This window comes from Colletotrichum fioriniae (genome assembly GCF_027942845.1).
Source record: "Colletotrichum fioriniae strain IMI 355084 chromosome Unknown scaffold_11, whole genome shotgun sequence".
NCBI classification, from domain to species: Eukaryota; Fungi; Ascomycota; class Sordariomycetes; order Glomerellales; family Glomerellaceae; genus Colletotrichum; species Colletotrichum fioriniae.
The window spans coordinates 1,235,749-1,259,788 of NW_027076847.1; the positions used below are offsets into that span (position 1 = coordinate 1,235,749).

General features: G+C 50.6%; 5 protein-coding genes across 5 annotated transcripts; 2 read left to right on the forward strand and 3 right to left on the reverse strand.

Moving 5' to 3' along the window:
• Positions 1–1,612, reverse strand: N0V96_008970 (uncharacterized protein; the record flags this gene model as incomplete). Its single annotated transcript, XM_053188909.2, has 2 exons — positions 1–673; positions 735–1,612. The coding sequence occupies 2 exons, from the start codon at positions 1,610–1,612 to the stop codon at positions 1–3; spliced, it is 1,551 nt and encodes a 516-aa protein (XP_053053675.2).
• Positions 1,613–6,028: 4,416 nt separating this feature from the next.
• On the forward strand, positions 6,029–7,364 carry N0V96_008971 (uncharacterized protein; the record flags this gene model as incomplete). The annotated part of the gene is given in 6 exon segments (XM_053188910.2): positions 6,029–6,238; positions 6,303–6,370; positions 6,431–6,539; positions 6,554–6,748; positions 6,814–7,243; positions 7,297–7,364. 6 exon segments carry the CDS (start codon positions 6,029–6,031, stop codon positions 7,362–7,364), a joined length of 1,080 nt encoding a protein of 359 aa, XP_053053676.2.
• A 917-nt stretch (positions 7,365–8,281) lies between these two features.
• On the reverse strand, positions 8,282–8,883 carry N0V96_008972 (uncharacterized protein; the record flags this gene model as incomplete). Its single annotated transcript, XM_053188912.2, has 2 exons — positions 8,282–8,551; positions 8,629–8,883. The coding sequence occupies 2 exons, from the start codon at positions 8,881–8,883 to the stop codon at positions 8,282–8,284; spliced, it is 525 nt and encodes a 174-aa protein (XP_053053678.2).
• A 3,006-nt stretch (positions 8,884–11,889) lies between these two features.
• N0V96_008973 (uncharacterized protein) lies at positions 11,890–14,852 on the reverse strand (the record flags this gene model as incomplete). Its single annotated transcript, XM_053188913.2, has 2 exons — positions 11,890–14,506; positions 14,575–14,852. 2 exons carry the CDS (start codon positions 14,850–14,852, stop codon positions 11,890–11,892), a joined length of 2,895 nt encoding a protein of 964 aa, XP_053053679.2.
• Positions 14,853–21,818: 6,966 nt separating this feature from the next.
• N0V96_008974 (uncharacterized protein) lies at positions 21,819–23,591 on the forward strand (the record flags this gene model as incomplete). Its single annotated transcript, XM_053188914.2, has 3 exons — positions 21,819–22,478; positions 22,533–23,139; positions 23,197–23,591. 3 exons carry the CDS (start codon positions 21,819–21,821, stop codon positions 23,589–23,591), a joined length of 1,662 nt encoding a protein of 553 aa, XP_053053680.2.
• Between the last annotated feature and the right edge of the window lie 449 nt (positions 23,592–24,040).

Genomic DNA, 24,040 nt, shown 5'->3' on the forward strand with positions numbered 1-24,040 from the left:
TCAAGCTCCCTCCAAGTGGTCTGCCTTCTCGCCCTTCTCGGAGTTGAACTCTTGCGGCATGGCAATCGGTCTTGTCTTGGCATACTTCACTGTAGCCATCCACGAAGGCGACTCACGGAACAACAAGTCAATCTCCTCGAGATTGCGGCCCGTCGTCTCGGGGAAGAAGAAGTACACTGTCACTGGCATAGCGGCCGCAATCACGGCATAGACGATGTAGTAGCGCCATCCAATGGTGTTGAGAGCAACCGGCGTTACCATGATGACGAGGAAGTTGAACAGCCAGTGGTTCGCTGTCGAAATGGAACTCATCGCCATACGCAAACGGAGCGGGGCAACCTCTGTGCAGTAGAGGTAGTTCGCTCCCATGAGGCCGATTGGGATCCATGTGTTGTAGAGGAAGATGAAGAAGGCAGCTGCGATTTGAGCAGGGTAGTTATCGGTCCCGAATGATGTTGCGATAGCGAGTGCGATCATGCAAAGCGACATTCCTGTGCCACTGACGATGAACGCAGCGCGGCGCCCGAACCGGTCGATCGTGAAGAAGGCGATGAAGGAGGCGAGGAATTTCCATGTCAGAGTTCCGCCGCTGAGAATGCGAGAGTACTGGCTAGAGAGACCAAGACCTTGTTGGAAAAGGATGGGTGCATACACGCTGACGAGATTGGAACCACTGTTGAACGCAGAGTTAGCCAACCTCTTGTCAATGATGTGTTGGGAGTGGGACAACGTACGCCATCTGTTGGAAAAATTGAAGCGACATGCACAGGCAGAAGCGATACAAAAGCTTGTCTTCGCCCATCTTCAGGACATCCTTCAGGGACACTTGTGTGCCCTTTGTTTCTTCGAGGGAATACTCGATTCCGGAAAGCTCGGCCTGAACCTCCATCGAATCTGCCGGCAGTGACTTCAACACGGAAATCACAGCGCGAGCTTGCTCTGACTTGCCCTTCATGACGAGCCATCTTGGTGATTCCGGGAAGAAGTAAATCGAGGTCATGAGAACGATAGAGAAGAACACGGCGATAGCCAGAGGCGGGCGCCACGTAATGGGACCAGAGTGGAATTGGAAAAAGCCGAGATCGATCCAGGATTCAAGCATGTAGCCCACGCACATGAACACGCCGGATATAACCACTTGCCGACCGCGATTGGCAGCAGCAGACGTCTCGGACTGCCAAACCGGGACGATGGAGCTAAGCTGCCCGATGCCTAGGCCGGTGAGAACACGGCCAACCACGAACTGGGGGAGACCAAAAGCAGCTGCCATGAGAACTTCGCCAATGAATGTCATGATGGCGGATACGAAGATGATGTTTCGGCGGCCGTAGATATCGCCGGTCCAGGAGCAAGATAGTGAGCCGATAGTTGCTCCGATGGTGAAGGTGGCGACGATGAAGCCTTGGAGTGTCGAGTTTGCCGATTTCTGGGCTCCGGATGTGTGGACGGTGTCGATCTCGGGGAACGTTTTGACCCAGTCTTCCTCCGTCAGCAGGCCGCCGACAACGCCAATGTTGTACCCGTAAAGAATAAAGCTGGGCGCGATGATGAGGGCGATTCTCAGATTGTTGAGGGCGTTGCCCGTTAGGCCAAAGTACTTCTTGGAACCCATGATTCCTGCAGCGTTCCGCGAACAATACGCACACATACACTGGTACAAACGGATAGAATGAACAAGAGTGGACAAGAAGAAGAAAGGAAACAAGATGCGTAGTGTCCTTCTTCTCTCGGTTTTTCCCCATGAGAGTAAGGAGAAACGAGTGGCCTTTAAGCCTCAACACAGATCTATAGCCCCACGAAGCGCTTAGATAACTCCATGATGGAGCCGTGTGTGGGAGAGTGCGGAGGTATCCAATGCCTTCCGTGTCCCCCATGGAGAGGAGAGGAGGGTGCGGAGACGTGGGGCCAGGCCGACATTTCTTTGGGGTGAGAAGGAGGATACACCCTGGATAGCTCGTCCACTCTAGCCGTTTATATCGACCCCCAGTCCACTTCCCCCGGATAGATCTGACGAGTCGAAAGCTTCCTCATTAAGGCATCTCAACCATTTGGAAAGACGGTGTTTATCAGTATATTTGTGGGGTACGAAGTAGATTATCAGAGTCTCCGGAGCTCCCGCCTTGTTGGACCTTGGGGGCTCTCCGCATAGTTGCGAAAAGAATGTGAGGGTTGTGACTTTCGAGTCAAATTCATCACCTCGAGTCTCATTGGTAATGCCAATACATTGGATAAAACATTTTTGCCAAGCTTTCTTCACCTCCGCAAAACCCCAGAAACGTGCACACTGATGATACCATTCAGATGAAATATGGTGCTCAGTTGACGTGGGAACTGGGCGGCCCTGAGTCGTTAAATTCCTTGGTCTCAGCTTTTGAGACCTTGGCAACATCTCTTGGCATGCACTCATCATCAGACAAACGGACACAAAGATAACACGCCCCAGGAACACCTTCCATTTTTCATCGATGCATAGAGATATCACAAAGGACGAACTTTTCGAGGTCGAAGGCAAGGCGAGCGAAAGGGCCGAAGACTCGGGAGCCTCTTGCATCATGCAAGCATACAGAGATCCGGGACTTCGGCAGAGTATTGCCACTCTTTTCAGACGCTCTTTGCGAAGAATGCTGAATTCGATTTTGGAAGAGGGTGTATCAGTCAGCCGGCCCGACGGTATATGGGCTCGGGATACATACCGATACCGTACTCTGCCTGCTTAGATGTTATTTTTTGGGGACCATCACCTTGCTTGCTCCCGCTGCCCACCTCCGAAAAACACCGCATTTATCGGCCCATGGAGGTGGGGGGAGCGCGAAAGCGAAGGCGCGAGTCAACGCCGTCCGCGGTGTTTCGCTAGGCCGCCGGGCGGGATTCGTCCGGAGTGGAGATTTGAGCTTGTCCGTGGTGTATTGTTCCTCCGCCGGTCGGTGGTGCGTGCTCCACATTGTTCACGATACTTTCAGTGAAGAAAGCAAAATTGAAGACGTTCCCAGAGGAATATCTCCATGATGTCCTTGAGAAAAGTGTCCCAGAAGTTGTGGCTGCCTTGTTGAGGCTCAAATAGAAACAAGAGTTCCTTAGGGTCTTGGTAGAACATCTAAGCAACTGTATTTGGCTGCCAATCAGTCTTGGCTTCTGCCAAGAGCGCTTCAATACTCATTGAGCCTCAGCCAGTGCGGCGGAATGCAACCCCCAAGAAGCGCCACGGTTATGAGATGCGCCGGCAGACAGGCATTACGCCAGTACAATGATCCTTGGTACTTGGCGTCTGCATGAACCTAGTGAGTCTGGACTGAGATCCAGCCCAGGCCCACGCGTCATGAGGACTACTTTCGGGCTCGGGGAATGGGCGGTGTGAGTGCAAGACAGCGACGGATCTTGAGCCTCATTGAATCGCCGAGGTTTGGCCAATGGCGGCGAAATTTACGAATGATTCTCCAATACTACTTTGGTCCTGAAGGCTTTCTTCCAGCATCAATCAGTTGGCCAAGTCCACCTTGATCATGAGCGTCGGAGCGAGAGCGTCGGAGCAACGGTACTCTTGCCGGAAGCCACGCAAACCTCCGAGAGTGTGCCTGCGTGTGAATGTAACAACTTCACTCATTGATTATTTCCCACAAGTCTATCAACGATGTCAGCGACAGCACATGCAATCTTCGTAGAGAATGAATGTACTCTGGTAGATACACGTATAGACATCAGGTGGCCATGAAAAGGCCGTGGAAATGGCGGATATCATGGCGGACGTCTCCGGTGGCTGCTACGAGGTTGATGCAGGTATGTTGTCAGCTGCGGTCAATTTAAGGCCGCCACGAAGAAATAATACTAATCTCGCGCGTAGTTTGTGTCAGACTACCTGGGCAGTGAGCCTCATCAAGGGCTCAATACTGATCGCATCACTGATCGACAGGCTTTACCCGAAATTAGATCAGAAAGAAGTTTCTTAAACGACCACCGCTGCATAAATAACCTTCTCTTGTAAATCTCAAGCATCTTTTCAACATCTACTTTCAAAAAGTCTTCATATGTCGCACAATCAAGCGCCAATATTTCATGGTATCAGGATTAACTTCGATAAGCGTAAAGCAAGAGATAGATCTCTTGCTAGCCCATGGTATCAGAATCCAGGACCTCCAGAGACTTCAAAGAATGTTCAAGTGGAGTAATAGCCTGAACGTTGAAGCGAAGCAAGTCGCAACAATGACTGGAAGCTTACAAAAGGTGGATGATGCCGAAAGGGGTTCCACCACTGATGTGGCTACCTTATCCATGAGCATAGCAGGACATCACATACAACCATCATTCAAAACTCATCCCGCGCTCATCTAAATGCGCCGCATCAAGAGTACGTCGCTATAGCCCTGAAAAAGTGAGTTAAACAATCAATGGTAAAGTGTTGAATGCTAAGGGATCATAAGTGGGGTGTTGAGAATGACCCAAGACACGTGCACGATAAGTTGCTTCAGAACCTGACACTTTGATATTCCATCCCACGATAGGACCAAACGCCGTCTTAATCCATTTTGTTCTCTCGGGAAACAACTTGCCCGACATTGATTGTGTTATAAGGCAATAACGTACCTTGAATAGGCATGGGGACACTTGAGGGCGGGCTAAGACGGGAATATAATTCAATGCATCCTGCTTAGGCAGCCGGTATGCGGTGATTACTATACCCTTTTCATCATCACTAGTTCCGCAAGATTAGCAACTGCCTCCCAACGCCTCTCATTTCGAGAATGGCATCACCCCTTTGGAAATCTCGGTGCCTAAATAACATCATAAGTGAGGAACCATCTCTTTCGGCCCGATAGATCATCGCTGCATACGACCATGTTATTTAACAATCTGTTCTAGAACCAGTTGGCAGTTGCGGCTATTAGTCTCAACGGTGTGTGTTGTCTGATCACCGCTTGTTTGTGATAGCCGCCCGCGCTTGTTCGGAGCAGGGACTTTTGTTCTGAACTATCTCAGGCCGTCAAAGGAATAGTACGCTGCGTGCCTCTCCTCCTTTTGTCTGCACATACCTTTGTTTCAACTTCGGGGTCCAATACGTGAAATAGCGCGATGGCATTCACCCCACATTCAGCGATAATCCGGGGTACAAGCCGCATTTAGAATGATGCGTTATCGCGACAGCAATCCAGAAGCATATGGGAGGCAGCCAAGAGAGGAGGTAGCTATCTATCAATGCATACTAGGATTCAAGTGGAATTGAAGGGGTATGGCGTCCTCGGATGATGTGGTTCGAACGCCTAGGATTCCAAAGCGCGAGACGAGTGGGACTTTTTCGAACTGCGAGGATAGCTGAGCGCGAGTCTGGCCCTGGAACAATGCAATTTCGACGGATCGCATGCCCAAGAATCCATTGCCGTTCATTCAGGGGTATGTCCAAGATATCCAGAGCCGCTCAAAGAGTTTCCATCGAGGTGGAGAGAATGCGCATCCTACTTTGATTGTATTGTTACAACTAAAGTTGCAACATGATCAACGAAGAGTTCCCGAAAAGAAATGTGAAAGGGGAGCTGATTATGACACCCTTTCAGACAATGACGTCCGATGCCGGGATTCAATCTTGCGTTGAAAGAGCGCAATCTTCCACTCCTGTGTACGAGTCAAGGTTACCCGGCTGCCCCTCGCAGAAGTTTCTAAGTATCCTGAGATGTTGGCTTATAACATTGCATCCGCCACCCGCACCTCTTAGTAAACTGCACCACCTTACTCTACTATCCTTCACCTTCATCTTCACTTTCATTCCACACTCACTTTGCATTCAAATCACCCTAACATGGTCATTCTTTCTCTTCTGGCGCTTGCTTGCGCACTGCCGGCTACTTACGCGTGGTTGCCAAATGATGGCTCCACCAAGCTCGTCAACACCGACGGACACAGCCTGTTTGAAGGAAATGGGACATCCAATACAAGTGGTGTCACTCCACGATGGTGGACCAGTTCTGGAAAGATCAGAGGAGTCAACTTAGGTTCAGTCTTCGTCTATGAGCCATGGATTGATTCAGGCGAATGGAACAAGATGGGCTGCGGTGCTTATAAGTCTGAATTCGACTGCGTTTCGAAGCTTGGGCAGGCAAAATCTGACACTGCTTTCCAGAAGCATTGGGACACCTGGTTCACGGCGGCCGATCTGGACGAGATGTTGAGTTACGGTATCAACACCATCCGCATCCCCCTTGGATATTGGCTTGACGAGTCTCTCGTCGATAAGTCGGAGCATTTCCCAAAGGTGAGATCCCCTTCGCCATCCTTATCAGAGCGATATCGAAGGAAACAATGCCTGACTTGTATAGGGTGCTCTGACGTACTTGATCCGGCTTTGCGGCTGGGCTAGTGACCGTGGTTTCTACATCATCTTGGGGTACGTCCGATCATTATCTTATCCTTAGGTATCCTTGTCCTTAAGCTGACAGTAATCTAGCCACCACGGCGCCCCAGGTGCACAAGAGCGGCAAAACCCGTTCACCGGCCAGGTAGGAGATCACAATAATTTCTTCGCTAGCGTCGAAGAAGAGATTCGTTCTGATTTGGTATATGACAATAGTACGCTACTACACCGGGCTTCTACAATGACTACCAATACGATCGCGGTGTCAAATTCCTGAAGTTCCTCAGAAAGCTTGTTCACGATCACAATGAATTCCGCAACGTCGGCATGATTGAGGTTTTGAACGAGCCCGTCGCCTGGGATCGCAAGGTCCAATCGATGCGATCCGTCTTCTATAAGAACGCTTACGCGGTACGTCACCCTACGCTTCGCCTACGGTGGCGTTATTATCGCAAGGGCTGATGAGATTGGTACAGGGAATCCGTCAGGTCGAGAAAGACCTCGGTGTTTCTCGCAACAATTACGTCCATGTGCAGATGATGAACACCAACTGGGGCTCCGGGAACCCGGTTGAGTTCTTGACTGACACCTACTTCACTGCATTCGACGATCACCGTTATCTCAAGTGGTCGTCGAGCGTGGCTGTTTCGCATGAAAGTTACATCTCGACCTCTTGCAAGGATAACCGCAATTCAGATGCCGCTGGGCCTACCATTGTTGGCGAGTGGAGTATCGCAGTGCCAGACAACGTTGAATCAACGGATGGATGGGCTCCAGCCAAGCAGAAGGCCTTCTACAAGCATTGGTTTGCTGCTCAGGTCTACGCTTACGAGAAGTCGACCGCAGGCTGGGTGTTTTGGACGTGGAAGACCGCGCTGGGCGATGACTACCGATGGTCTTATAAAGGTAAGCCACATATGTCTCAAAACATCCTCGACACATTTGACTGACTGTCTTAGCCGCCGTTGCTGCTGGTGTCATTCCGAAGGACTTGAACACTATTGCCACTTCTGGTGTTTGTGGATAGAAGATGGTTCCGTATGAGGGGTTACTTGGAAAGTCGAGCAAATCGTATCCGTCTTTCCTACACGTAGGATTCTACATTATTCAACATTCGCTTCGTTTGGGATGGGGAATTTTCCCCATTATCCTTCAAAACTCTTAGTATATTGGAAATGGCTTTGGCACTTCTGGAGGTGGATGCATCATTACTTTCCCTCGGCATTTGCCTGTAAATAACATCATTTTGAAATCGTGCACCAATCCTTCATCATCACATGCATGCTTGCTACCCAGAGCTCTCACTTATCCCTGCTATAAGCCTCACTGAGAGATGATCCCGATGCTCACGTACAACCGATGAGTATGAAAAACATATAACCGGCTGTCCATCACTCAGCTCTTCTCGTGCCCCGATCGATGCTGCTGCAAGATCCGACCTGACATGGCTCTTTCAAGGGGACATATGCCAGAATAGCAGCATCATGTCGTTCAGCAACTTTGGCAAAGGAAATTGGCAAACGCCCAAGTGAAGACCATTTATTACACATTCATTGGCAGCCAAGACTGATTGTGACACATTCGCGAGGGAAGATTGTCAGTTATTGTGAACGACTGGCTTTCATACCAAATAAAAACTGTGTCGTTCAAGTTAATCAAGGCCAAAGTGAGTAAGTTATTGCAACTAAACTCAGTACTAGTAGTGAGTAGATATATCTACTTGATGCTACCCGAACAAAGATTTGAAAAAAACCAATTCTTTCAAAAGAGTGTGATTCTAAAGAAGCCGCGAAGGCAATTCAATACTGCCAATATACAAGAATATTAAACCTTTTCCGTCACCCTACACGCAGTCTCCTCCACGTCTCTCGTCGCCATGAATCTATGTGCTGCGTGCATCTATAGCTATCTGGTATATTGTACCAGTTAAGGAGAATTCTAAGTTCAAGCTCGAATTCTCTTGAGAAGACGATTTCCTAGTGCCGAGATGCTGCCTTCAAACTCATCGTAGGACCCAGCGGCCCATTTGGCACCCTGAGCACCAGGAACGGCGTCTTTGCCTGGGAACGCAATGTAGAGTACATCGCTCTGGTCATGTCCAGCATTGCCATTCATACCAGTTCCGAAACAGGCTGTGGCAAGAGAAAGCGATGCTTCACCGACCATGGCTTGGTCGCCATCATCACCGTTGGTGTCGCCCCAAACACCATAGATCTACGTACTCAAGGTTCAGAAGCTGCGCCAATAACGAGGGCAAAACAGATGTCGAAGAGTAAAGGGGATAAACTCACAACTTTGTTGTTGCAAACTACTGCCATGATGCTCAGGGGCTCAATGCCGTGCTTCTTCGGATCGAAGGTAGGCCAGCCGGGCTTGGACCCGTCGTTGCCGAAAACAACGTAAGGGTGAACATACGCGTTCAAGTCCTTGATTCCGGCCTTGTAACCTTGAATTTCGGACTTGAAAGACGTCTGCGACTGCGTGTCGGTCGAAGAACCGCATCGGCCGTCTCCATGGGTCTGCGCACCATCGCAATCAATGTCCATGTTCGCGAGGCGACCTCCCGAACCCTGAATGTAGACGACATTGTAATTGCTTAAGTAGTCGCCACAATAGCTGCAATCTGTGATGCGAGTAATTTACCTTTGTTAGGGTCGCTGGCAATTTCTCGGCTTTGGACTTGTCCCGGTCAACTCACCTCCTTTGCCGCCCTCCTTGCTATGAAAGCCAGTCTTGAGAACGTTGGAGCATTGCTTCCGGCCACGAACTTGGTCGTAAAAGGCCTTAATGTTAGCCGGAGCGTCTATTGCCGTCGCAGGTACAGCTAGTAGCGTGGCGAAGGCACACGCATAGGCGAAATTGGGGAACATGATGGTGATAGAAGTTTGGCGAGACTTGAGCGAATGAGAAAGCTCTTGAAGCTGGTGAACAGATTCTTTGATCGAACAGCGACAATGTTTCGTTTCTTATAATACTATTTCCTGCAATGAGCTTCGGCCGAGAAACACTCTGATCCGAGCCCCTGAGTCGTGTAAACCACGCCATTACCAGCCTAGCTTGGAATGCGTTTTATTAAAGACATATCGTATGGACCTATCCCAGAGTAACGTTCACCTGGGACAACAGACTGCAGATCTAAATCCTTCAGGTTCATAGAACGGCGACAACAGAAGACTTCCGGCATTTCTGGACGCCATTGTCTGTTCTCAAGCTGAATCAATTGACCAGTGTCATAGAAGGCTAGAGCTTTGCGCCGTGTAAGGGTTGAATAGATTAGTCTTAGCATGAACTCTACGAGACGACTAGTACTCGAGTCTTGCATTGAAACGTGTGATCGCAAATGATTATGTGGGAACTCAGTGATGCAGAACGAATTCTTGCTCGTTGTCGCCAGTCCTTTGCAAAAGACCCACTGACTCCTTTGTCGATTCGGAATGATGACTTCTCAAGTGGTAAAACTTCAACTTGGACGGAAGAGGAAATCTTGTTCATATTCCCGGCCGGGATGTCTAGGCAGCCAAATTGAGACTTGCTCGAGCTTGGTTCCGCAACCAAGGATCGCTCTTTGGCGGGCCGATTGTCCTTGCTTAGTCTGTTTCACTAGCCTAAATAGACAGGTTAAAAACAATTGAACGGATGTAAGACAGCCGGGACCGCATCATATGTCAACTATCCCATACGGCCCGACGAACCCCAATTTCCGTAAGAGCGGAAGTGGTGCTTCGGAGAGTTTGACGCCCGATCATTCTATGCATTCAATAGCTCCCAGTTCATGAATCGCAACTAATGCGGATCAGCTAGCTGATGCACGCACGCATCATGGTGTAGTTGATATCACAGTTACCGTAAGAGTGGGTACCATCAAAGGTTTGATGACTTGAGATAGTAGCTGAGTTACTAACTGAGTGAGACTTGCAGCCAAGCTTGAATTATACAGTACGACGCTCATGGACAGAAGTGGAAGGTATGTGTGGGATACCGGATAGCTGGCCAGTGGTTTCCAATACTTCATCCTATGGATTACAGCGCAAAATGGTTGTGGGACGCGGGAAGTAGGCTATGCCGAGATTAAGCCTCTGTTCATCGAGAGTCAGTACACGATCACTAGTCCTCTATCAAGGATAGCTGACCTTGCAAGAGGGAATCACTCATCGCCCTCGAGTCGAAAAGTAGGATTGATAGCTTGGAGTTTCTTCGGCTGAGTGCCACAAAAAGAATACTTATTATCTAGCCTTACTCCCAGTTTACATGAACCTTTTCCATCAGTCATTCTCTCAAATCAGTCTTGTCAGCGCCAACAATCACAACTGTGGCTGCGCCATACACCTCATAACAAAATCCACAGTCGATTATCAATATATAACTTTTGCAAGATGCTCTCTTCCTTACTTCCGAGTCTTCTTCTTATCCTGGGGGCGTCTCAGGCTGTCGCCGGCGAGACAGTCTCAGGCTCTCACACAAAGGGCTCTATCTTCATGTTCGGCGACGCAACTGCCTGCCGCAACATTTTCTGGAGAAACGGCGCTTGTGGTCTCAGTACCTACTTTGCGAACTCTGTCGACCGTAGTCTACCACTGGTTGCGATGCCGTCCGGCATATTTGAGCCGTATGGTCAAGCGCAGAACAACAAGCTCTGTGGCAAAGTCATCACGATGACCCACAAAGGTGTTACTCGAAAGGCTGTTGTAGCAGACCAAAACACTAGCAGCGAGCAATCTATCGACATGTGCCTAGACACTTGGCAAGCATTTGGAGGACATGACAATGATGGGACTCTTCGCAAGGGTATTGAGTGGAGCATCGCGATTTGATGAGCACACCTTGGGAATTGCCAATTTTGGTAGGAGGAACTGGGATTTCGGTTTTGTCGTGAGACAGATAGTCGATCATCGTTAGAACAGATGGAGAGACTGCGATGCTGTCCAAGATGTCCAAGAAATGCACTGCGAATGACGAGGGGATGCGCAGTTTAGATGGTAGATTCAATACACATCTGACGACACAAAGAGGTTCAGAATTTTAATTCCATAAGATGGAATTTTGTCAACCATAGTCGCGCATGCACTTTGGAGTCAATTGAAAGTTCAACGTTCAGCATATCCATATCGAAGCTCAGAATATTAATGCAGACAAGTTCCATTTAATTCCTTTCTCAAATCAAGCTAGAGGCAAATTTTAAGCCCAGACTGGATGTTTGGGACAACCCATGCTGCGGTTCCAAGAGCATTCAGCAACTTTCTGATTCACGGCCGAATGATAGATAATTAAACATCTTTCCTAGATTTCGTAGACCACGGAAAATTGGCTGGAAACATCATTAGAACACTTAAGGATAACAAACAACTGTGCTAAGAAATGAAAACGGCCACACAGGAATCACCTGACATCAAGTCGTTTCGTACCCCTCTCCATCAACATGAGATACACGCTTGATTAAGAACTCCCTTTCTTTTCGCAAGCCTAACCCCAGTACTAGCCTGATGCTACACCACATGTAGTTTCGGAAACCTCATTCTCAATTCTTAGTCATTAGAATTACCACAGAGTCAGACTTAAGTCGAAAACAAAGCGGTGTTGAGACAGGCAACGACCGAGTCTCCGTTGGTAGCGGTCGAGGACAAGCAAGTAAGGGCAGCTCCAACAGCGAATGGGCCAAGGGCAGCTGTGCACAACGGCAGGTCGACGACCAGCTCCGCTGCAGTATCACCCGCCAGGGCGAGACAAGGCTCGGGCAAAGTCGAGATACACTGTGTACTGAGAGCAGTCGTCAAGCAGGTCACAATGTCCTGTCCAACACTCAGAGGGCCAATGACATCGGTAGCAAGACAGGTTGCCGCGTTTCCAACACCGTAAGCGCCAAGGGCTGCCGTACACACCGGAATCGCCGCAATAAGGGCAATGCCGTTGATAGAGGCGAGACTCTGGCAAGGCTCAGGGACCGTGGCGCAGACCGAAGGCGTAGGGGTTGCAGTGGCAGTCGGGCAGTAAGCGGAGTTGGTGATTGTGACCACGCCAGATTGGAGGCCAAAGGCAATTTCGAGACACTGGATGATGCTCGTACCCGTGGTAGATGCTGTAATGGTTCCTGTTGCAAGACAGGTTGCGGCACTCCCAGCGGCGAAGGGACCCAGGGCAATGGTGCATTGGGCTACGTCCGCGACAAGAGCCAGACCATTGGACGACGCCAGATCTGTACACGCTGTCGGCAGGGTGGAGATACAACGCCCTTCGAGAGCGGTGAGAATGCAGGATGCGATGTCTGAACCGGCCGTAGTGAGGCCCACGTTGGTCGCAAGACATGTCGCAACGTTGCCTGCTGCGTAGGGACCGAGGGCCACGGTGCAAGATGCCACAACCGGCACGAGAGCGAGACCGCTGGTGGTTGACAGTGAAGCACAGGCTCCAGGCAAGGCAACGTTGCAGTACTCCGAGGTGCTTGTTGCGGTCACGACGCATGCGGAAACTGTGGAGCTCTGTGAAGTTGTGGTTGTTGGAGTTCCCGTCAGCGTGCTAGAGGAAGACTCAGATGATGAGCTAGACGAGGACTCAGATGAGCTTGAAGAAGACTCGGTCGAAGAGCTAGATGAAGAAGAAGTTGCGCTTGAAGACTCAGAGCTTGTGCTCGAGGAAGATGAAGATGTAGCAGGATCAGTCGACGTGGTAGAAGAAGACAGGGTAGGACTGGTAGGGTCGGTGGAGGTTGAGCTTGACAAGTCAGAGGATGAAAGGGAGCTGGTGGAAGACTCTTGGGAGCTGGACGCAACGCTCGAAGAAGTTTGCGAAGAGCTGCTCGGGTCGGCAGAGGATGTGCTCTCTACGACAGACGTCGAGGTGGCAGAACTAGACGCTTCACCAGAGGTCGTAGTTAGGTCCGATGACGTAGCTGAAGGTGACGATGCAGTGGTGCTTGAAGATCCAGAACTGGCACTTATAGAAGTCGTAGGGTCAGCCGGAGTGAAGATGATGACGGTTCCAACAGTAGCGGTGCCAGTAGGAGCAATGGACAGCGTGGAGGCGACAGTGCCAGTCCAAGGACCGCTGATAGTCGTGTAAGGGCCCGTGAAGGTAGTCTCAGCGACGGTAGGAAGAAGCACGAGCTGAGTTCCAGTGACATCGGTTCCAGACGGAGCAAGCGTGACTGTAGTCGGAATAGTGCCAGTCCATGGTCCAGTCAGAGTTGTGTAAGGACCAGTGAAAGATGTAGCGGCGGTTGTGGGAACGAGAACGATTTGAGTTCCGGTGGCATCCGTTCCAGCCGGAGCTAGGGTCACCGTGGTAGGAGCACTCCCGGTCCAAGGGCCAGTCAGAGTCGTGTATGGCCCAGTGAAGGAGCCAGTCACAGAAGTGGGTGTCAACACGATCTGAGTTCCGACCTGGTCGGTTCCTTGAGGCGCGAGGATGGCAGTGGTCGGAACTGTTCCGGTCCAGGGACCAAAGATGGTTGTGTATGGCCCGGTGAAGGGGGTGATTGTTAGGGAGGAAGTAGGCGTCAACACAATTTCAGTTCCAACTTGATCAGTTCCTTGAGGTGGGAGGTAGGCGGTAGTAGGAACTGCGCCTGTCCAGGCTCCAGTGACGGTGGTGTAGGGTCCAGTGAAGGAGCTCAAGCCCGCGGATGTCGGCAAGAAGACAATGGCAGTTCCAGTTGGGTCACTTCCCTCAGGTGCTAGAGACAAGGTTGTTGGCTGGAGTCCAGTCCAGGTGCCGGTGATCGTCGTGTAAGGCCCGGTGAAGAGAGCTGGTGCGGCAGTAGGGCTTAGAACAATCTGAGTGCCTGTCTTATCAGTACCTCGAGGCGGCAGAGTGACAGTCGTCGCGGTGCTTCCCGCCCAGGCCTCGGTGAGTGTGGTATAGGGCCCCGTGAAGACACCCTGGGCCCCAACCTGTCCAGATGCTTCGGGAGCGAAAACAATGACGGTGCCTGTTGGATCACCCCCAGCCGGGGCCAAAGTCAGAGTCTTCGTGCCCTGGCCAGACCCCTGACCTGCAGTGATAGTCGTGTAGGGACCAGAGAAGGCAGCATTGTCCGTGGCCGCAGGAGTACAGATGATCTTTGTTCCGACCTCATCGCCAGCCTTAGGGGGGATGACAATGGTGGTAGGCTCAGTATCAGGGCCGCCATGAGCAGTCAGTGTAGCGCAGGGACCATCGAATGTAGAAACAGAGTTTCTGAGACAAATTGTGTGTTAGCTTGGTCCAAGTAAGCAACCATGGGGAAAGGTCGTAAGAGGGCTTACACAGTAGAGGTGTGCGTGATGGTACTGGTGACCACAAAGTCCGACACAAGGAACGTCGGAGCGTTCGTGATGGACAAGACAGTGCCAGCAACACTCAAGGTTGTGTTGGAACAGATATCAGCGCTGAGATGGACAGGGATCTGCTCAACCATTACGTAGGCTTGAACAGTCACAGGGTCTCCAGTGGGAGCGAGGCAGCTAGAGGTGGCCGACACAAGCTCCGGGGCCAGAACCGAAGTCAGGGCAGTGACAAGCGCCGCGTTCTTGGAGGCGCGCATTTTAAGAAAACGAGTGAAGAAGGTATTTGCTGATGTTGCAGGGGTTCAAGTGAATGACAAGATACAAAAGAGTAGAAGAGAGTGGTGGTATTATTCTCAATCTTCTCGAGATTTCATGTAGTTTATATGTTAACATCGAGAAAGTGATTATGCTCCCTGTAGCTGATACTGAATAGAACTTACTCAGTCTTTCTTATCTGTTGCATTCCGTCTCGTCAACTCTTCAAGTTCAATCTGATGGAACTGGAACGCATGCGGAGAACGACACTCAGCTACCACTGTAGCCAAGCAAGCTATTCACAGCATCTCGGCTAGAGCATAGGAATCTACAGAATCTTACACATCATACGAGTGCTACGGAAACCCCGCCCTTGCAAACCTGCGACCCAGAACGTGCATGTCCTGAATCTAGACGCGCTCCAAATGATGAAAACAGCATGATCTTGGCTAGGTACTACTCCGTACAGCTTGACGTCTTATTTCCAGCCCTTGGTGTCATATCTCACACTTTCCCTCTGGGGAAGATGATTTCCCAATATCCAATAACAGCACAGTACTTTTTTCCAGTACCGGCCGTAGTTGCCGAGGGTCGAGTATGTTGTGGGCCAAGGTCGAAGCTGAAATTGAGAGACACAAGGATTGCTCCGTCCTCCCTGGCATCATCCCGGCTGAGCATCACTCCACCACCCAAAACACCAATCATTCGACAACCAGCTACCAAGAGAAGGGTCCAAGACGAAGATCCTCATTTCTGTTTGAAAACGGTCTAGAACACCACATGCGGCGCCTGAGCTCCAAAATAATACCTCACATCTGGCGCGATGTCACAACATTCACTTGATCCCATCTGCATCGAGGTCTCTATATGGATAAGAGAATTTTGAGTCGAATCTCTCAGGCCATTCCCCGCTCCAAAAGTCCAGGATTGCTGCCAATTGCAAATGTTGACCTTTCCCAGTCCGTCAAATCTTACGCAGTCGGAATGGAGTCAAAGTGCAAAGAGACATCAGAAGATATCGTCGGCTGGGTCTCGTTGGCTGCAGAATCATCAAGAGCCGGATATAGACAATTTTTGATTGCTAAGGAAGCTGTCCGAGTTGGGCTGATGATAAGAGAAAACAACAATGATCATATACCGCAGCCTATATAGACTGTCATATCCAAACACACTCTGAGGCCATTCAGATTCATCAGTCTCAAGTCTCAACAACCTTTCTTACATCGGCTCTTCATTCCTTTACCTGAACTTCACCTCGTCGATTGCCCTCCCTGCTTTATATCACAATGCAGCCGCAACTCTTGTCCTTATTCGTTGGGCTTGCCCTTGCGGCCCCTCATCTTGGCCCTAGAGACGATGGCTGTGGCGCGATCGTCAGCTCTGCTGTGCCTATCACCGTCACTGTAGTCTCTCCAGTACAAACAGTCACTGTCAGTACCAACACCGAGAGTTCCAGCTCAGATGCCTCTCATACGGCCATCCCTACCGGCTCTCCCGGCTCTCCCCCGGTGTCTGCCGCTGGGATTTCCGAGACGCCTCATGGAGCCTCTCCGTGGAGCAATAACACCGCCTTGCCCAAAGGAACCTTCACCGTTACTCTCGGGCTTTCAAGCCCGAGTGCGATCCTCCCTACCGCCTCCGCTGATCCTGGGGTCCCACAGTCGAGGGTGGGAGAGCAACCTGCACCATCTTCGCCGTCTGCATCAACGAAATCTGGCAGCTTGAACGCCAATGCTGCCAGCTCTGCTTCCCAGGACTCCGGAACTCACGGCCAGAGTTCATCGACTCTGGAAATAGCATCCACTGAGGTCGGCGGTGTAGCGCCAACCACCATCACAACCGTGATTCCAATCACGCTGACTTCTCAGAGCGGAAGTGCCCCACTGGAGACAGCTGGTTCTTTGTCGACAATCACTGGAAACACCTCAGCAAACGCCCCTTCTCAGACGAGTCAGAGTGTGCAATCCCAGACGCCTGTCCAGGTCTCGGCTTCGACTGGATCTCAGGCAGCTTCATCTCTCTCAGTTACCAAGATGTTCCTGGTCTTCATTCTCTTGGCTGTAGAGGGATTCTTCATCTGCTAGTCGGGATGAGTGTCACTAGAGAAATGTGGATTTCATCGATGGAAGTAAAACAGAGGAGACGATTTCTTGTGAGGGATCTGTACGGTTGTAGTAATAGGTAATGGGGGCTAAATAATGCGTGGATGCGTCAGTTTGCTGGTCAGTGGCCTGTCGTTGGTCCGAGTCAGAAAACCGTTGAAGCTTGGGTGAGACATTGGTCTCATTTTGTGGCAGTTTTTCTTCATTTTGTGGGGTAATTAGCCTTGGAATCGTAATCATTAGCACTACCATTTTTAATCTATCTGGCCAGATATTTCCGGTATTCCGGCACCCTGACCCTTGTCGAGCTGACTTTGCCATTTTGATACTAAGACATGGAAGCTAGACTAGCTCTTATGAGCCAAGGGAGTTGCCAACCCCCACACTGACTCTTGGTATTCTGCTTGCGACAAAAGGATTGGGCAGAACTGGAGATATGAAAAATTACTTTCAGGACGAGGGGGTCTGGCAACTGCCTCGTGTGAGGTGCGTGAGTCTGTGGCCTATCATTGGAGAATCCATACAAGGCCATTCAAGGAAGGATAGTTCGGGCACGCGAGGTTAGCGTTCCGGGGAATAGAACATCTTGAAGGGCGAGAAGCGGATTCCGAGAGTAAGGTACGCTAGCGACAAACTACGTTTTGCCTGACTTCTGATTGTCAACATCGCCTGAACATGATGTGAACTTGAAAGACTGAGGCGCCTAGTACTGGGGTCAGATAGGTTTCGGGTTCAGTCGCGTATCATAATCTTTGGAACAAGGCCATTCATTCATGATTTGAGATAAGCAGACCATTGCAACTGCATCAATACACCACATGCAATTAAGTCGATGCGGAACTCGAAGGTGGTCTGGGCCGTTACAAGCGACTCTTTCGCCACCTGTTTCCATTTCGAAAGATTTCATGGGTTCCATCCATTCATTCTTCCTTTCACATACCAAAATATGCAGTTAAATACTAGATTGTTGAGCTTTGTGCCAGCGGAGAGGCGTTGCCCTGCTAACTTGTACATCAACAGTCGTTAACCTAGCAACTGTCAAGGGATGATTGCATCTAAACATCCCCGATAGCAGTAAGAGCTTAGTGCTGAGGATGATTGCTCATAGCTAGATGTTTCCTCGTCAAGGACTTCTTTAAGATTTGTGGAACGATATCTACTTAAGTCTCTAAGAAATGTTCTATTGTGGTTCGTTTCCTATACATGTCTATCAGTATTTTCGACGTAAGGGTGTGTTTGCGAGCTATAGCACTCAGCGATAGAAATTACTAGGACTGAGATTAATTCACTGGTCAAGAAGTTCTTTGGACTTGTTTCTCATCTTTCTAGCCTTATTGCTTTCTATTATTGGCGAGAGCTGCGAATAAGCCTCGGAGTCAAACTTCAGTAAGCAAAAGCGCTGAATATCATTAGCCATAATCCAGATCAACGGAGGCTCGCAGTAAAAGACGCTTGGGACTAGTGATAGGGAAAGTCACTTGTGATCCCAATTCTCAATTGTCTCTGTGATTTACAGAGACCCTAGAGTCTTTACTCAGAAGATGCTTCAGGCTTCATGGAGACTTCGCAACTTTTCCAGTATGACGCCATAACATGGGGCTCTGATTCTTGAATTTTCAGCAACACTGTTGTGCAGACTCCTGACTATGATAACGTAATGAGACTATGTTGAGTGGCCACATAAAATCATAGCAATAGCCATGTCCTGGATGCTCGTATTCGGTATGATGAACACCTAACCCGAATCACTGCCCAAAGTCAGCAGAGTCATCAATTACAAATTTCCCATTTCATCGCTGATAAGCACTTGACACAGGTCTCGAAAACTCAAAATTTATCACCGGAGTACGGGGGAAGACCATGATGAGAAGTAAGCTCGCCGTCATAGTGAGAGGTAAACCACCATGTTTGATTGGTCCTCATATCGGATTAATCGGTTACTAAGCTTCAATATTTGACCTAGGCCAAACCCGTTATTCGGACATTGAAACAAGCCATCGAGATTGAAACAGGTGCGAGAATCGAGATTTTTGGATCTCCAGTCTTTCATTCTCTCTTCCACTAATTCTCGCAGCGCATGTTATTATTCAGCCCTCAGCCCGCACAAATGTAAATCATCACAACTTGAAATGGCCTCGACTACACAACATTCGATGATCCCATCATCATCGTTAGCTTCCAAGTTCCAGCGATTAAACGGCTCTCGAGCGATTGCGAGAGTCTTACAATGGGACACGACATGGGCACTCGCCGAATGCCCTTTCTGCGAGCAACCTCATGAGCATTCAATCAGCTTCTTCCCAAGCGCCGATGAGAGTCTACGTCAGCCTAGGTCAAATAGCCCATACACCTTTCGAGGATTAGAGCCTGCGACCATTTGGTTCTTTGTCGCACCTTGTCATACCGCCGGCTACACATACCGGCTTATGTTCCCTTTTGAGAAGCATGATGCTGTGAGAAGGCTATCCTGGGAGATCAAGACGTCTACTTCAGGAAAGAACGATGACTCACACTTTGAATGCTTCGAAACGACTGGATTCAGGAAACTTGAATTGAACGCTCTGCCTGAGTCCAGCCGTTTTGATCACCGTATTAGCGTGACGGATCGCTTTGAGAACATCAGCATTAAAGACCACGCTATTCTTCTAGGAAACGAGAAACAAGAAAATGGCATTGAGCCTGCCCGGACAAGAGACTCTCCGAAGCTTGACACAAGAGCAAGTGAAAAAGAGGATCGTTGGGGTTGCGTTCATGACTACGCGACTTGCCCTCACTTCAATCACGACCTACGCATTGAAGGAACTGTAGGATCTTCGAGGTTATCTATGGAGGTGGCCCATGGGAACCGTACAAATGTTCAGGAACTCATACGATTAGGCGCAGACGTCAATGCAGGCGACAACCGAGGCCGTACACCCTTAATGGAGGCCGCCCTCTGGACTCGCGTCGAATTAGTCGGGATACTCCTTGCCGCCGGGGCAAGTGTATCACAGACAGATCGAGACGGGCGAGTTGCTGCAGACTTTGCCAAAGAGAATGAAAGGAACGACGAGGAGAGGGAGTATCGACACGTCGACTACGCAGAGAAACCATTCAAGTCAAAGAGTCGTCGAAGACAAATCAGGGCACTACTTGGAGTTGCGCCTCCTCTACAAGCCCAAATGGCCAAGTCGGATCTCGCCAATTTGTTCCAACCCCGCTTTGTCAAATCGCCAGATGCGAAGACGGCTCTATTGATTAATCCGAGAAGAGGAATCCCGATCGTGCGACAGGACCAGACCGTTGGGGTTCTGCTCCGAGGCAGACCCTTTGAGCCTGTCGTCGCCGTTGGCGGCTGGTTCGGCATCGGCATCCAGTTCTCCCCATTGGTCGGCGACGATTACAGCAATCTGGACTCTAACTACTGGGCCCATAAGACGCTGAGATTTGGGAAGAGAATTGGGTTCACTTTTGAGGAACATGAGTTGGATCCGGAATCTGCTAGGGGGTTATACCACGCCAGTCACGTCGTAGCTCAATTGCTTTGCTTCGTCGCGCATAAGCATCAACTTTTTGTCGAGAACTTTGATGACCGCGATCGACAGATCAAACTTGAAATCCTGTTCCACTATCAACATATGGAGACGCTCACAAAGGCAGAGATCGTTGTCAGCCAGAAGCCATGTCCTAGTTGCCTGTTGTTCATGGAATATGTGGCGAAACGGATGTGGTTAGATTTTGTAGTTGTGGTCGCTAAAGAGATCGTCCTATCATGAGTTAATCAAAATTGTGTCAAGGTTGAGAGGGATGGTGATTCCAATGGACCAGTCTTTGAGATGCTACCGGGTAGGAATGGTATTTTGAGCTGGATGGTGTATCGACTTTGAGGATTCTGAAAGCCAAGGCTAAGGATAAGATTAGGAATTTGGAAGAATCTCAGCTTTGGTTTTGCGATTCACCCATGTCGGCAATTATTCATCTTGACGACAGGTTCTATATATTGAGGAATAGAAAGGAGCGAAGTGTGACTAAGGTAAGAGAAAGACCCCCCTAAACCATCAAGATATGAGCACTTTTGTCGGGAGATCCGAAAATTGATACCCAGTTATCAGATCCATGTTTTCCATCACAACTCGGGAAGTGGGTAGAGTGTGATCACTGATGTGATCAGAGATGTTCTCGATATTAGTTCCGGCCCGTCTCTCGCTTCAACCCCACCTCCCACACTCCGCCGGGCTTGGCTGGGCTGAAGATCGGCGCGTCAAGCTTCGACCTTTGCCGCCCCCAAGGACCAACGACTGTTCTCGAATCCTGAACCTGGGGAAAGTAAAGGTCGCCGAGGACGTGTTTAGACATGTGGACTCAAAAAAAGTCAAAATCGAGGTAAAGGGGACGGCAAGTTCCTTGCGCTAGAGCCAAGGGATGGCGAAGCCGCGCAGGCGATTCATGAACATGAGCCACACTAAGAGTTCATCCCACTAATAAGGCCCTCTTGGTGGGGCTGTTGCGAGCCAGATCGGCCAATTGTGCATTTGTTTAACCTTCTAAAAACAAACCTAGGAGACCCAAAGATTTTCCCCACGACGCTTGTTTGTCGAAATGACCCTTAATGTTGGGTTTTCCGAGGGAGTGGCATGACGATTTGCAAACGAGGCTCAGAGGAAGACAACGTCACCCGGCTCGGAGGACGCGTCGTTCTCACCGGCTAGCACGGCGATCACCGTCTTGGTGAAAAGTCCGATCGAAAAAGGGAGTTGAAGTTAGATGCTTTCTGTTATATAAACAGCCCACGATGTCGACACTGAAGAAAAAGGGTTTTGAGGAGTATCGCAAACCAACGACACCTCCCGATCGCTACTCACCTTCGCTTCAATCCTCGAATCCAAGATGAAGTTCACAAACACCTGCCTGCTGATGGCAGCTTTGGCTGCGGCTCAGACCACCGCCCCGGCCCCGACAGCAACCTCCGGATCCGGATCCCTCCCATCTGTGACCCTCGACTACTGTACCGTAGTCGCCACCGCCGGCAATGAGTCCGTCGGCTACTACAAGTACCAAAACATCCGCTACGCCGCCGTTCCCACCGGCGACCTCAGATGGGCCAAGCCCCAAGCGCCGCCCGTCGAGACCGAAGTCAACACTGGTGACCTGGCCTCAGCCGATGTCGCCTGCAGCTCCGCCGAGGATTGCCTTTACGTCGATGTCTGGGCGCCCGCCGATGCTGCGGGCAAGAACCTCCCCGTCATGGTGTGGACCTACGGTGGTGGCTTCACCGGCGGAAGCAAGTCCGAGAACACTCCTGAGGGTCTCTTCGACCTTTCCACCGACTTCGTTTACGTCGCGTACAACTACCGTCTCGGTATGACTGGCCTTGCCAACGGCCCTACCTTCTTGCACGAGGGTGGCACCTCCAACACTGCTATTTGGGACGTCACGGCCGCGTTTGAGTGGACCAAGAAGTACATTAGCAACTTTGGCGGTAACCCCGACGATGTCACCGCCGTGGGCTTCTCTGCCGGTGGCTCCCAGACCCTCTTCCAGATGACTGTAAGTACTCATATCGAACTAACTATTAGATATCTAAGCTGACACCCCGTGAAGCGCTTCGCCGGCCATGCCGAGCAGCTTTACAACCGCGCGTACGTCATGTCCCCCGGCTTCGTCCCCGGTGCCGGCCACCAGCACGCCGAAGCCTTCTGGCAAAACGTCTCCACCGAGGCCGGCTGCTCCGGCGGCAGCCTCGAGTGCATGCGCTCCATCGATTTCGACACCCTCAACACTGCCGCCACCACGGTCCAGGACGCCTACGACTACCAGTTTCAGCCCCGCGTCGACGGCGACATCATCGCCGACACCTACGAGGCTCAGTTCTACCAGCGCCGCTTCAACTTCTCCGGCCCCGTCGTCATCACCCACGAGCAGCACGAGGCCAACGGCCAGGCCTACGACGGCGTGAACAACACCGAGGATGTCGCTGCTTACCTCCGCATCTTCTTCCCCGCCATCAACGATGCCGTTGTTAACGAGATTCTGTCGCTTTACCCCGAGGACGACTACACCTCTCCTGGTCTCCGCTTCTCCGACATGAAGCAGCACTTTGACCTGACTGCCCACAACTTGGCCCTGACCCACGCCATGAACAACCAGACCTGGAACGCCATGGTCGCCCTTGACCAGGCCACTCACGGCACTGACCAGAGCTACTACTGTAAGCTTATTTCCACCCTCCTCTCGCATGTCACATATCATCTAATACATCAAACAGGGTACAGCACCTACTCCCTCTCCGACTCCACCTCTAGCACCGGCACCACCACATCCAACTCCACCGCCTCGAACTCGACCGCAACCTCCGCTGCTGCTTCGGCAACCGCTTCCTCCAGCGCCGGTGGCCCTCCCTCCGGTGGTGCCGGTGGACCCGGCGGCGGCTCCACTTCTGTCAACGCCACTGTCGCCGTCATGATGCAGAAGTACCTCATGTCCTTCGTCTTGACTGGCAACCCCAACACCATGTGGCCCGAGGACAAGATCGAGTGGCCCCAGTACGGCAACAGCTCTACCGCCGGCACTCAGATGGTCTTCAACACTACCTTTTACCTCGAGGAGGACGACCTGGCGAATGCCCAGGCCAAGTTCTGGAACAAGGCGCTCTGGTACTGAGAGAGATGATGCTATTGATACCCCCCAACTTTAGTCATGCGACCTTTTCTTGTTTGTATTGAGTATCGTTATAAAAGTACGTAAACATGATGGTTTAAAGTTATCCAGACATCCAACCTATTCAACTCGCGAGACGGATTATGCCATCTGTCATGTGAAGAGGTGCCTCTATCTACCCAAACTCGACTGTGGTATCATTACATGCTGTTATAAGGTATTGATAAAGAAAAGTGCCACCCTCGATCTACAGTATTTCAGCTTCTCCGAGGCTCCGGTTGCCACGCAGGCAGCTCTTGGGGAGCAAAGTGATCCGACACCAACGGAGGTTTCCACTCATTCGGCGCCTCATAAACCTGATCAAATACAGGCGGACTGACGTATTTGGCAAGCGGCGGTCCCGGCGTGTGATGTTCCACCTGTGCCTGCGCGTTGGCGGCGGCCTCCCCTCG